Here is a 14,824-nt window from a genome sequence, read left to right as displayed (position 1 = left end):
TCCCTTTTCCTTTTGTCCTTTGTTTTAGGATAACCATTTTATTAGCACGGGTTTCCCTGGGGGTCAGCTGCGGTGCAGCGTGGAGCGTGCGCCGTCACCGCTCTCCACGCCGCGCTAGGGAACCGAGCCGTGGCTGCTGCCGGGAGGTGGGCACGCGCGGCCGGGAGCGCGGCTCGCTGCACTGAACCCAACGCCGTCTTTCCATCCCCGCTCTCATCCCGACTCGTTTCTCCGTGTGACTCTCCAGCTCCTTCACGTTCCTCGTGCAGCTCTTCCAGTGCAGTTTTCACTGCTTTCCAGCTTAGATCTCAGAGTCAGCGCATCATCCTCAGCCACCCTGGCTTTCAGATGGCTTCAGTACAGCCACATCATGCTCTTCTCGTCAGCCTTGTCATCTCCTGGCTTGCAGGAGTCTGTCAGCTCCTCTTGTCCTGTTATCTCCAATACGCTGGTTCAGATGATGCTATTTGTCTCCTCTCACAGTCACTCCCATCTCAAAATTAAATAAATAAATAAAAAGCTGGGAGGGTTCTGCAGAGTTTTGCTCTGCATCTGTCTTCACCCGCAGTTCACAAGCTCAGGGCTCTAAGTGGATTTGCAAGCTCAGCAGAGGTGCAGTTTTCTGCTGCGCCCTAGGAGTTCAGTTGCAGTAGGACACGTTTGGGTTTTGCAATTTCTATTTTGTCGCACTTGTCAGCACAAATTTGAAGGCTGCCCTGTGTACAACTTGCAAAATTACCTCAGGTCCAGATGTGCCTCCATTTGCTAGCCTCAAATTTCAGCATGTGGTTTATATATATATTTATTTTTACTGCTTTTCCTAGATGCACTCAGGCACAGATGGTGTCTGTTGGCTAATAGAAGCATCTTTATATTTTTCATACACCCTCAAAATTCTCAGCTGTTTAACCTCCTGTGCTGGCATCACTTCTCATAGTGACCAGCATTCTCCTCATAACAGAGAGAGTCCAGTGGAGGGCCACAAAGATAACTAAGGGACTGGAGCATCTATCGTATGAGGAAAGACTAAGTGAGCTGGGGCTGTTGAGTCTGGAGAAGAGAATGAGATGGGGATTTGATCAACATGTACAAGGACCTGAGGGGTGAATGTAGGGAGGATGGGGCCAAGCTCTTCTCCATGGTGGCCAGTGACAGGACAAGGGGTAAAGGGTACAAATTGAAACACAGGAAGTTCCATCTCCATGTGAGGAGTATCTTCTTTCCTGTGAGGGTGACAGAGCCCTGCAACAGGCTGCCCAGACAGGCTGTGGAGTCTCCTTTTCTGGAGATCTTCCAAACCCGCCTGGATGCCACCCTGTGCCACGTGCTCTAGGTGACCCTGCTGGAGCAGGGGCCTCTAGATGTGCCTCTAGAGGCCTCTGGAGGTGCCTTCCAACCTCAACCATTCTGTGAGTCTGTGATAATCCTCAGGAGGTCCTTACTGCCTTCAGCCCTAAGCCTTGGCCTTCTGGCCTCTTAGCTTTTATTTAGAAGGTCACTGCAGGATGGACCAACTCTTCTTTGTGTGTGTGTTTATAGCTTAACCAGAAAAGGATGTTGATTTATAGCTATGGCTTTTAAGTACTTGTTTATGTATAAACAGGTAATAGTGACCTGTGTCCTGAGCTGCACATGGTTGCGAATGTCAAGAGAGACAACTTTCTTGGCAAGGAGAAAAGAGAGGGAGAGAGGGGCTGGCATACCTATAGGTACTGAGGGCGCATAAGGATGACTACCCTATATTCTATTTTATTGTTGTTTATTTATTTTATTGTGGGCAGGTGATGTTCATTCGCTGTTCCTTCAGCTTAGCTATATGAGGCTGATGATGGTTTATTTGTAATACTTCTCTATAAATTATTTATTTTTGCTCAAAATGAACAGAAAAAAGAAACTGGCTTAAATAGAGATTGTCAACATAAAAATCGCACACACTATTTTAATGTCTAGAGACATTAAAATGAGTAATGCTAGTGTGGAAAGAAATCAAGGGAATTTCCCCCCCTGTTCTTTCAGGTTGTCTTTTGGCACCTTTTCATTAGTACCTTTTCGTAAGAAGTTTCATCACAGTCCCTGAAAACATGTTAAAGGATAAATGTTTAAAACTCTTCTAGTATTTTTTAAGAGAATTAGAATATCATATTATTTTGAATCCTTTGCCACTTAAAATAAAAGAAACACAAATAAAGCTGAGTATAGTTTAAGTTGCTTCTCTTTCTTTACTGTCCTTTTTCTGCTCCTATATTTTGTATTTCCATTACAATTTTTTATGTTGTCCAACTTTGAACTGAACATGCAAATTTTAAATGAGAATAATTTTTTTTTTCAGAGTGTTGGGAAGAAATTACCTCCAGCCACAGCAACTCAGGAGCCAACAAAAATAGAAGTGGACAGCAGAACAAAAAGTAGGTTTCACTGTTTCTTTTTAACTTGCACTTTGCACTTTTAAGCCTCTGAAAAGCAAGCTGAGCATTTTTTCTTTAGCTTTAACTAAAGGAGCATTCTGTGTATCTGAAAAGCAGGAGGCAGTTAGATATATTTAGGATAAACTTTGAGTAGGATAAACTTTGAGTAGGCAGTACGTAGACAGAATGCTTTGTTTCACAGATCCTCATTGTTGTTCTTATAATCCTACCTCGAGTTTTCTGCCACCAAAATCAAATTAAGTAAGTTATGTCGTCAGCTTTCAGCCTTAAATTAATCTGAGTTGAATAAGCTCCAACTTCATGCTGTAACTTGTAGGTGCATCATAGAAAAATATCCCCTGTTCTGAGTGTCTTTTTTTCCTCTTTTTCCCTTTTTACTTAGCAGAAAAAAAAATGTGTGGGTGGTATAGTTTGTGTAGGAACTAAAAAATAAACAGTGGTTGAGAACTTCAGGAGATTTTGTTTTGTTTTGTTTAACTTGATGCTTAGAAGAACAAAAAACAATAATTAAGTCTCTTAGGAAGGTCTCAATTCTGTTCCGTGGAGATGCATGCAACTAGTTTACCAAATAACTTCTGTGCATATTAGCTCTTCTTTGCTTTTATTTGTATTTATTACAATTAAATGGCTTTGGATTTCAGTGAAAGGCAATAGGAGGAAGAGAACATCGCTATATCTTTGCATAGAATTTATGACAACATAAGATTTTCAGTTTCTGAGTTAAATTCTTGCCTTATCCATGTTTAAGGATCTTTTTATTTCACAGGTAAAAGCTGCTCAACTTTGTTTATAAAGCTGATAGAATAACTTGGGAGCTTTATATCCATGTTGTATAACTTGACTCACAAAAAAAAAAAAAAGATTCTCATCCATCACTTTGCCACTTCGCACTTGTTTCTTTCAAGATATGTTTAGTTCAGCTTAGTTACTCAATCATTTATGTAGCTTTAAAACAGTCAGGAAACCAACTTGCTGTTTCCCTGGAGGAGCATGTATGAAAACCTAGGAAACTTTGTCTTTATCTGTAAGTTATGTTTTCCCGTGTTTCAGTTCACGTGATGCCTCTTTTTATAAACTTGCACAGTTCTGCTTCCTTGATGTGTTTATCCTTTCAGAGAGGTAACAGGCTGCAATAACATTTTTGCCAGGACTAAGAGACAGACAGAGGAAGGGAGGGATCTGGAACAGGAGAAAAGAAGCGGAGAGAGGAGAGTGTCATTTGAAGGCAGTTTGCTGCATATTTTCAGCAGAACTCTTGAGAGGCAAACACAGCTTGCAGCAGCCCCACGAGTTGGTGCCGCGTAGCCGCGCTGCAGTCCTCGACGCGCCTCTGAGCTCGCCGCCCTTGCAGAGCACACCGGGCCGGGCGGGCGCGCTGAGCTCCGGCACCCTGAGGCGCTGGGAAGCGCCGAGCCGGCCCGCCGGCTCCGTGTGCTCTGGCCCGATGCTCCCCCGTGGAGGCGGCCGCTCGAGCGGCCTGCGCCGAGCGCCGGCGCCGTCGGAAGCGGCATCCCGGGGCTGTGTGGGTGCAGCGCTGCCCACGCGCTGCACGGACGCGCTGCCAAGCAGCTGCCTCTCTCTGCAGCGGCTTCGTGCTGCTGGCTGCCGAGCCGGCTCACTGCACCACATCCCGAGATACGGGCGGTTCGTGCTTGTTCCACATACCCCAAAATGTGACCATCCTCCCAAGACTGATAGGAGGACTGTGCCTCCCTCCACTGACGAGTTTGGGCTCTGGTTGCTTCTGCTTACATCCCTCTTAGTTATTTCCCCAGAACGTGCCTTTTGGGTCAGAAAAACCCTCTTCTGTTGCCTTCTGTTTTTTTCCCACCCGTGTGTGCAAACATGGTTCAACATCCTAGTTGCCAGATCTGGCGAGAAGCATAGGCTGCTAATTTATACAGCATTTCCACATGCACCTATCTTTGGAGCCTCTGAATTTTCCCTGCACTTGGTTACTTAGCACTTTTTATTTCTGGGATTTTTGGCATCTCTGTTCTTTCTTTGGAAAGAGAACCACAAATATGGTAAGGTCTGATATAATGTGATTACTCATAGTTGTCTTAGATTTAAATGGCATCAACAGGAGATTTTTTCAGTCACTGGAAGTTGTCCTGCACCTGAAAATGAAAGGTACCTCAGCGTGGCTTTGTTTTGGATATGCACACTGAGTGAGAGGAACAATTTGGTAATAATACAGTTGATGTCTGATAGTCTGTCCATGAAAGTATGATCTAGTATTTCTCATAATAGGAAAACTTTTAAATGCTTCATTGGAAAATGGGTGTTTTCCAAAGTTATATCATTTTTATCTCCTCTAAAATCTAACAGTGCATCAATGCAACAGAATTTTCCACAGTCCCCAGACTGAGTAACTGAACCAAGCTCTGTTTAACGCCCTGTGTAAAGTAATTATATAATCCTAAAGAGTCTCTGGTTCCTTCTCAGCATCTCTGTTCGTTCTCTTACTTTGGTCTCACACATATTTTTTTTTCCCTTCAAACCACTTTGTGTAAGTAAAAATAGAAACGGCTGAGAAGTTCTCATGAGTCCTTAAGGGCTTCCAAGCTACTCTAAGAAGAATTTTCTTCAAAGTTTTGTTTATCTCGTAAAAACCTACCACAAACAAGCCTGAAAAACCCTGAATCCAGAAAGCTTCTGTTTCCCGGAACTGCCGAATGACCGTAGCGTGGTGTTTAGCGTTGAGGATCGTTCCACCTCAGACCTCGTGTCCGTCGCGTTAGCGCGAACGGGGCCCCCGGGGTGCTGCGGCCCCCGTTGTCTCCAGCTGCTGAGCGGGACGGACATTGCGCCGTTCTCCATAGGGGCAGCAGGAAACAAAACCACGAGCCTCGGGGCCATGTGGTTCCGTTTCCCCTGGGCCGGAGGCGCGCGCCAGGAGCGGGGCAGAGTGTGGTGGCCGAGGAGGGACGCGGTGCTCCGCCACCCGGCTGCTGCGTCCCCCGCCCCGTGCCTGTGCACCCCCTGTGCTGCCTCGCTCGTGTCCCCCGTGCACCCCCTGTGCTGCCTCGCTCGTGTCCCCCGTGCGCCCCCCTTGCAGCCAGGCAGGGCCGAGGGGCTGGGCAAGAGGCGGCCGAGACGGCAAGGGGCAGCGTCGGCCTCCTCCCTCTTGGCACTGGAGCCTTCGGCGAGGAGTTTGAATTTACTTGACTTTCTAGAAAAAAAGGAAAAGGCCGTTCTAGAAATTGTGGTTTTTTAAGTAGCTCTGTTGGATTCTGAAATTCAGGAAAGCAGAAGCATCCACCATGACTGAGAGACCTGCTGCAGATCGGTGAGGTTGCAAAAGTAGGGTATAAATGAGCAGGCAACAGAACAGCAAAAGCAATAAGCCCCTAAGTGCACTGACCATGGTAGTTAATATCAGTGCTCTATTTGCTGAATATTTACAGTTTGTGTTAACCTATTATACAACTGGAATACCAAAATCCTTGCAAGCAATTAACCTTTTTGCATGGTAGTAGAAGGTATAAAGATTAGCTGAGTCTGGATTAATGAGGCCCTAATTAGTTCTGTTTCTAATTCTTTATTTGAGGAAGTGATATTTTGATAGCCAGAGCCTGGTGATGTTGTGTGCAGGTGTTTTATTTGCGCAAGCCATTTCTGAGTCCTTAAGTTCTACAATTAATAATAAAACCAAATTCTGCTGAATATGGATTTGGAGTTATTTTTTCTCAGTTTTATCTTTTTGGTAGCAATGATACAGTCTTTCACTGCTTAGACTTGGTAGATTGGAAACATTTTATGAGAACGATAATTAATAACAAGGAAGGGTAAGTTCAAGGAGTACTAAGAGATATGTTCTAGTGAGCTCAATGTTAGCTCCTTTCGGAGCAAGAGGCTGCCTTAATTGTCATAAACTGTTAAAGATGCAACAACCTTCACCTAACCACGAGAAGGAAGCAAGACAGCTTGTGTTACCTGTGCACAACTGTGGTGACGAGGTGCAAGGAAGCACCAAGTCTCCCCTTACCACTACAGCAGATCACATCTGCTCAGAAGGTCCTTTTCATCTTCTGGATGCTATGAAGTCTCCCCTGTAGAGCAAAAATGCCCTGAAGCCCTAATTGTATGCTGTTTGTTTCCATGCTTATCGTTGCTTTGTATGATGGAGGCTTTATCAGAGGTGAAGTAATTAAGGTTCAAAAGTCAAGTATATGGGGTCATTATTTTACTTATATATATGTATATGTATATGTATACGTATATATAAAATTAGAAAGGGCGAATCTGGAACAGTGATTGTAGTATGTGAGCCTGAGCAAGTTTTGTCATAGAGTGAAAGTTGCTTAGCACAAGGAAGGAGCAGAAGATGCCAGAGGAAGAACCTGTGTTACCTAGGCCTAAGAGGAAAAGCAAATTCAGGTCACTGTCCCTTGCCAAATTTAAGCTGGAAGGTGCATGTGGCTGTGGACTTCTGTCTTGAATACCAAATTTAATCCTAAGAGTCTAGCAGGAGAACAAATGGAAAAAGCATCCTCTTAAAATGAACAGGACCTAGTGGTAATAATCAGAGTTTGTTCAGTTTTCTTTTGGACAGGATAATATTTAACTCTCAAAATACCAGCCTGATACGTAGTGCAAGACCTCAAACCACACGAGTTTTATATGTTGAAATTGTATGTTTCTGTTGAAATTGTAGCTTTCCATTGAAATTATAGACACATATCAAGCCACTGGTTTGTGTGTGTGGCTGGTTGTCTGCCTTCGCTTAGGAGGAGCTATGAGTTTGCAGGGAGAGATCATCTGTGATCTAAAAGAATAAAACTGGTTTTGAGTTAATAAATGTGGGCTGGAAATTCCATGGATATTATCCTTTGCCCTCCCTTGGCTTTGTGTTTCCAAGAGGTCTCCTCTTGGGGGTTGGAAGAGAGGTATATTTCTGAAACGTGCCTTCAGGTCAGAGAAAACTAGAAAGGCTCTGGAAGAACCATCTGTGATTTATGAACTGAACCTTGAATATCTAATTTAAAAAATCATAATGATGGGATTTGTCATCTACAGTTGAGGACGCTTTATATGCATATATAATTATGTGACAGTTTAATTTGGGTTAAATCTATTTACTGTGCAAGTAATAGAGTATATTATTCTGGCCTTTAGTTTATTGTTTCTGTTTCTTAAAAAACAAAAGTACAGCAAGTTCTAGTATGGTCTCCGCTGTGTATCTGAAATCAGGCCCACCTTTTTTTTTGCAATTTTCCTTCTTATGTGAATATAACTGCAGAAATTAAGTACTTTTATATCATCATGCTGTATTGTGCTCTACTGAGTAAGGAAAGCTTTACTTGTTAAGTGTCATGGCCTATTGGATTTTTCTTCTCTGCTTTTATAATTTGACTTTGAAGATTCGTGTTGTTGTGAGTGCTGTTGGCTTTGGTTTTGCTTCCTGAAGCCTTAGTGCCCTACCATTGCCCTCCTGAAAGCTTGGAAGTTGTTACCTCGTTTTGTCCAGCCCCTCACATTGTCCCAAATGCATCCAGGTTCTTGAGACCTTGCTCTCTTGCAGTTTGATCTGCAAGCTTCTCCTTAATTAATAAATCACTTAATTCCCTTATTGTAAATTTGCATCATCCTCAGGATGAAGACCCTGAAAACATGAGGAAGAGAGTGGGCAGAAGGCTGTAGGACCTGTAGTTTCAGCATCTGAGAAAGTCAGTTACAATCTTCAAGTTGCAGGGAGAGCTGAGGGAGGATTGCCCAGGAAAATATGCAGGTGGTTCGGTGGCACTTTGGGTGCACACGTGGTGGTGCAGGGAGTGCTCCTGCCCGCGACGTGGCCGTGGGGGGCTTCCCACCTGCCCCACAGAGGAACCTGCAGGTGTTGAGAAGGATTCGCCTTCGGCTATCTCAGCTTTTACAGAAAATGTGGTTACGCTATCGTGAAGGCAAGATGGCAGGTCAAAGATCTTAGCTGTGACAGTGCAGCAATATCTAAAACCCTTCCCACGGACTGCAATAAATCTGAGCTGAAATCTGAGCTGTGGCATGGTGGCTCTCACAGTTGGTCATTTGGTCATGATAACTTTTTTTTTTTTTTTTTTTTTTTTTTTGCAAAATGCCCGCTGTGCTTGGAATCAGCAAAAAGTATCTTTTTATTGCTCATATTTTGTCAGAAATCATGTTCACTGTCTTCGTCTGACTCTTCTTTCTTCAAAGACATCAAAGGGTGGAGAAAAACCTACATGCTGGTGATCTTGGATCAATTTTTGTGTTTGATGAGGAGAAATCTGTGGAGACAGAGAAATTCTTGTTTCTTGAACCAGAGGCATATAAAAAGCATAGCCTTTGTGAGCAGCAGCATGTGAACCAGGGTTTTGCTCTTCCCCGTTAATACTGATGCTCTTCTCAAGCTGTCCGTGCTCCTGGGAAGCACCTCTTCACGTCTGCGTGTGCTGGATGCCTCGTTAAGGGGATGCTCATGTCACTGGGCGCTGGCAGTGGGCATGCGGGTGTCGAGTCAGAGCCCTAGGGTTACAGCATAGGCACGAGGCCTCGGTGTCCGCTCCATAGATTTGGTGGAGCTCTGTCTGTGCTGTCCATGGAGCTGCGAGTGAGATTCAGCTCATCGGATGTAACTGGCTGCTTTTGTGGTGAAGAGTGACTGTTGGGACTGGCCATCTCCGCTGACTATTGCGTGAGCATAGCCACTAACATCACAGGTTTCTAATGTTTTGTGACTGAATCAGAGTCTCCAAGTCCCAACCTTAGGGCTGCATCTGCTGCTATTGGAGATACTCCAGAGTATTTTGGCTGGCGTCCAGCTGCCGTCCCAAAGGTTGGGCATCAGACCTGCCAGCCCCACAGGTGTCTCAAACACCTACCAGTGTCTCAAATGGTCCTTGGCCTCTCAGCAGCTGAACTGACACCCAGGTGGAGCCCCACGTGAATCTGCGATAATGCAAATTCTCTTTAGGATATGATAAAGAGGCAGGTCTTGCTCTCCTGAGCTAATCTAAACTTCTGTGCCTTGCAAGTGCCTGTTTGTGCAGCGAGTATGACAGCTGGCTGAATCCCAGGCAGGGGTCATCAAAGTGAAAACCTTAACAGTTAAGTGAGATAAGCGCCATCCCTTTCGATATCCCATTTTTATACAGTATTTAACAGCTGGAATACATATCCCCCTTTTGTTTGTAAGGCACATTGGCATACTTGCCTGTTGCACGGCAACATGTAGCTAACTTTTCATGACAACTGCTTTTTATGATTTCTGAGTAGGAGTTTTTGGCTCCTGTAATTTCCAGCTGAAAATTGAGATGATGCCTTATTTATAGACAGCGAAGGGAAGAAGCAACTTTGGGTTACTATTCAAAACCTTTTTTTTTAATGCTGAATATACAGATGATTTAGTTCTGAATTTACTTCTATTAACGTGCCATTTATTATTTTACCATCTTAATAGGTTCAGAAATATCTCTTGCCTTGCTGCACCAGGTGAAGGATAAGCTGTATCAACCTGCTAGGTCCTTTATGCTTCCAAATTCTGAGATCTGATGGGAAGCTATGCCACTGGAAGTATTGATGCTGGTGATAAACACAGGTTTGCTCCAAGAGAAGTGGCTTGGTGGGCTGTCGCTGACTGGAGCAATTCTGTTTGAGATAGCTGTCCCGGGAGTTTACAGAGCTGTCTTCCTGGATGACACATCAGGAACTCTCATCAGCGTGCAGCTTTTTTAATATTTCATGCAGTTTGTGAAGATGTCTATGAGGCAAGAAAATAAGATAGCATGTAGAGACACTTGTGAAACATTTATAAAGGTTTTTACCTTTGGATAAGCTGTTTTTATAAAGTGATATTTTATCACATTGTGTTTTCTTCCTTTCAGCCAAGGAGTATTGCAAGGTGATATTTCCGTATGAGGCGCAGAATGACGATGAACTCACAATCCGAGAAGGTGATGTCGTCACGCTTATCAGTAAGGTAAAAGCAACATTTGCCTCCTATAAGCCAATATTTTCTTGTCCTTATATAAGTGTGGATGCAGGTTTTAATTTAGATATCATTCAGTTGGCACAAATCCCTGTTTGTGCCTTTGACACTGTCCTCCTTAACCTAGTGGTGTTTTGGCAATGAAGCATTTATAGATTTCAGAGACCTGAGTCTTCCTTTCTCTTGTGTTTTAGAGCTTCGCTTTGATAAGGTTAGACAAACAACAGCATGTGTATAAAGTCAGGAGTTTACAAGTGTTTATCTGATCAATTTTAATTTCTATCTATTGACAGATCCACAAAAAAAAATGTAAATTGATCCCTTTAACAAAGGTAACGGCCTCTAGAAGAAACTGGAAGACTTAAGAGAGCAGCATTTTGCAGATCTCTGTGTGAAGTCTGAGAATTGTCTTACTTGTAGGAATTGTGAATGGAGATAATGGACTTTATTTTTATGAGTTAGACACTTATTTAAAATATCTTTAGGACAATAAATATAAGGTATAGGGAAACTAACTGTTGCTGTTGAAAATATGATTACTTGCAGCCGAAACTGGTGTCTTTCCCCTTTGCTCTCTTATTTGCTGTATCATTCCATGATACAGTTTAATCTTCTAAATAGGAGACATTTCTGACAATTTTGCTTATCGGAGCTGTTAAGGAAGAAATGACAGAATCATTTCCATGGTTAATCTTAAATTCTCAGTTCAAGGAACTTTTGAGAGATGGAGCCAGACATCTTCTAAAAATGCCTACAGTCTAGCCTGAGATCTCAAACAAGCAAAAAGCTTTAAAATATTTGAGAGATTTTTGGAAATAGGGCAGAGGTGAAACTAAGCAAATTTTAATGTTATAAAAAAAAATCACTGGTAAATCCAGCAGATTTTCCTTTTTTTATTGCTTTTGGTTATATACGTTCATATTCAGCGTTTTTATTTAATATGTTTTTCTACAATTTTTCACATCCTAGTTTACAAACAAAATGCAATCTGAACAATCATGCAAGGCAGTATTGTCGTTTAACATACATAGCTTCAAGAATAAATGACATGAAATGTTTCACGTATTCCTAGCTACTGGCCCAGAAAGAAATAAAGTTTTGTAAAATCACAATGACACAAGAGTGAGAAGAAAATTAAGCTTTTGAGATGATAGCATCTCTTTACTACTCCACAGGAAAATGAACTTTTCTATTTTCCTGACAGTTTTAATTTCAACTCTGCAAAATTAATATGCTATTAATCTCAGTCTTTCATTTTACAGTATTTAAGACTGGATGTACCAAAGGATTTATTGTAGGTTCACTTAATTTCTTGGTCTTATTTAAAGGCTTCAGAGTTTGTTTAAATTTGTCTGACTCTTGGAAATAGTATTTGGAAGAAAAGACACAAACTAGGACAGGCTGTGGATTTTGTGAGGTGAAGAGGAATTCTAATAGCGTTTTTGTGCTTAGATGGAGATAAGAGCACAAACTGTGTAATCAATAAATGTCGTGAAATTACTTAGGAAATTGGCACTGGAGGAAGAAGAAGGAGACCCTGAGAAATACTTCTGTGGCAATGTCTCCTATATGTTAAGCTGTTTGCAGACTGAGGATGTCATCTTTTCCCAAAGAATGCATGGCATGTAATTGAGGAAAAATAGTGATGCATTTGGCAGGAAAAGAAACTGTGAAGTAAAAAAAGAAACTGTGTACATAAAAGATGCTTTAATGACTCCTGGAGCCTGGCAGCCTAAGCATGTTTCCTCCAAGGCTCATTGCAGCGACCGTAATTTGGATAGGAAGGGTGGGCATCTCGTAGACAACGTCCCAGGGGAAAGCTCAGGGATACGAGGAGCGGGTGCGCTCCCGCGCTGCAGCTTCCAGCACGGCACAGAAACTGCGCTGGAAAAGGCATCCGTGTCTAGCGCCTGCAAGTGTGTGCTTGCAGTTTTTCACCTAGCATTCCTTTTTGCATCTGTTCTTTCACTCTGGTATCTATGGAAGTAGGAAAATGCACAGAGCTGCCAGCTGAACCCAGCCAAGCCGCTGTGCTTCGGTTCCACTGCTTGACTGACGTTCTCTTCCCTAGTGGTGCAGCTACTAGAATTGCTATGCTGGGGGTGAACCCTGCGTACTAGAATTTATCTTGGTTCAAACTGGTTTGTTATTTTCAGTTATAGAACGTGTCATTTCTCTTGTTTCACAGAGATTAAAGGTAATTAAAATGAATCATAGCTGTGTGTAAAGCGCTGCTATTTCCAGTGTTTGCTACTTCATTATTCCGTTTTCTTTATACTTTACACTAGCCTTTCCATTAATTTAGCACTTGTCCTTGATGACTTTTTTTGTTTAGCTTGTCTTGAAAATTGTTTGCGTGATTTAAAATGAATGTTCTCATGTACTTACTTAATAGGGTTTCTGATCACGGAAATGGCTTTTTTAAAGGGTTTTGTTTGTTTGTTTGTTTTTCCCCCGTCCTCTTTACACTTTAGTGACCAGGCTGACTTAACTCTCCGAGGTGCCTGATCTGCTGGCGGAGCTGTGTTCTCCACTCTGTATAGATACAGAGACAGCTGTAGTAGGTTAGTTTCAGTACGAGATTTTATTTGCTTTCGCCTTCCCGTTCTCGTCTGCCTGCTTCCCCCACCCCGAAACGGGGGAATCTATTTGTCTTGTCTAGCAGCCCAGCTGGGGCCTGAACGGAGCAGTTTGCCCAGCGTGCAGTGAGCAGCTTGTCCATACGTGTTCTAGGAGGTGTCACTACCCTCCTGCCCACCAGTCTGATGGTATCAAGCCATGGCAGGCGGTTCCTTTATCTGTTCTCTTTCTCCTGTGATTTATCACATGTCCACGAACAATTAGAGAAAACCAGGCCTTTAGAGAGTGGAGAATGGCAATGCAGAAGGGCTCAGCATCTCTCCATAGATGCTTTTGTATGCTTTGTCTGGACTAATCTGAGCTGCTGGGCAAACAGTGCTTACCAAGCACTGGCTCTGCAGATCGTTTTGTGGTTTGCAGGCCTCTCTGCAGAGAGGTTTTTTTTATTATTATTTGTTATTAATGTCTAGGTTAGAAGACAGAATTCGAGGGATATGGAGTCAGGTTCTTTTCAGGTTCAGAAGACCATGGGCTTGGTCCCTGCTTTTACTGCAGAATGCAGTAATTCTCATTTACTCCAAATTTTCCGAAGCAGGTGCCTGTCACTGTTTCTTGTTAAATAGCTGCAGCCAAGTCAGCCTCACCATTCTGCTCACTAATGGCTTTTGCTTCTGGCCTTTGGCTCTTGGCCTTTTAGCCAGAATCCACATGGCCGCGCCTGGCAAGCCCTCTTGCTAACCAGAGCTAGTGACCCATACTAAGGGGAATTAAATAGAAATGTATGGAGTCCTTCAGAAACTAATAGTGAGGTTGTGCTTTGCCATCACATTGCAGTTACTGTTAGTCTCTTTATAAGAAAATGATTTGCAGACTTGGCCTTCTGCGCTAGAGTATGTGAGACAAAATTAACTCGGTTACCCAGGGGCAAGGAGAGAAGGACATTAGTTTTACAGATGAGTGGAGTACTTCTTAAAACCACAAAGGCATTACCATAAAATAATGTATTTTTTCAAGATCTGTAATACCTGAAAAGTATTCTCAGTAGGAAGAGTAACTCCGAGGCCAACCTATTTTCACACTGTCACGATGGTGAATTCAGAATCACTATTTTAATGGTGCCCCTATAGGAGGGGTAAGATTACATCAGATTTTTTTTTCCCAGTTAAATTAGTTGTCCTTATAATGCTAGTGGAGACAAAGTTTTGATCTTTTGTCAAGATCATCAAATAGCTATAAAATATGAAGAAAATACTCAAACATTTTATCTCTGTGCTTTCAATAGGCCTTTGCGTAGTCTATTTTAAGCCCTGGCTCTGTTTTGATGGATGTCCGTCCGCGTGGTGAATCAAAAGCTCATTAGATCTTCCCTGTAGGCCTCTGTGGTGAGGGAATTTGAGTGTCTGAATGGTTTTATGAAACAGCCCAGGAATGCTCTGAACAGATTTGTTGACTCCCAAATGACTTCCCCAGTCGCTTGATGAATGTGCTGTTAAGTTTCATTTAAAAGACTCCAGTGAGTCAGAAGAGGCTGATCATTAATTGGCGAAAAGGTTGGGTATTTTGGGAGATATAAGGAGAAAAATGCCATTGTGCAAGACTGATAGCCAGAAATAATAGCTGATTAAACAACATGTTGAGTCATTTCTCAGTGAATTGTGGAGGCCTAAATCGGGCACAAAATACCTGATCACAAGCATATGGTAGTAACAGTTGTTTTCTCAAAGGTGAAATTTCACCTGGAAGTCTACACCAAAAGGGGAAATTAATGATTTCACATAAATGCATTCCAAAACTATCTGAAAAAGGTTTTTCTTCCTTCCTTTTCCTCTTTGAAATGAATCCCTGAGTAGATGCACGGAAAAGGTTTTAT

The 14,824-nt window shown here is 42.7% G+C and overlaps 1 protein-coding gene across 3 annotated transcripts in view; it reads left to right on the top strand.

The window, feature by feature from the left end:
• SH3KBP1 (SH3 domain containing kinase binding protein 1) overlaps positions 1–14,824 on the top strand; it is a 205,695-nt gene that overhangs the window by 145,949 nt on the left and 44,922 nt on the right. For all 3 annotated transcript variants that reach the window (XM_088532735.1, XM_088532737.1, XM_088532736.1), the window contains 2 exons: positions 2,330–2,405; positions 10,271–10,365. In XM_088532735.1, coding sequence (XP_088388861.1) covers positions 2,330–2,405; positions 10,271–10,365 — 171 coding nt within the window. The remainder of the gene's footprint in view (positions 1–2,329; positions 2,406–10,270; positions 10,366–14,824) is intronic.

This window comes from Tinamus guttatus, unplaced genomic scaffold, assembly GCF_059628265.1.
Source record: "Tinamus guttatus ecotype Peru unplaced genomic scaffold, ASM5962826v1 Tinamus_guttatus_pri_ptg000470l, whole genome shotgun sequence".
Classification (NCBI taxonomy): Eukaryota; Metazoa; Chordata; class Aves; order Tinamiformes; family Tinamidae; genus Tinamus; species Tinamus guttatus.
The sequence above is the reverse complement of the archived record's forward strand: the minus strand, read 5'-3'. Positions and strand labels throughout refer to the sequence as shown.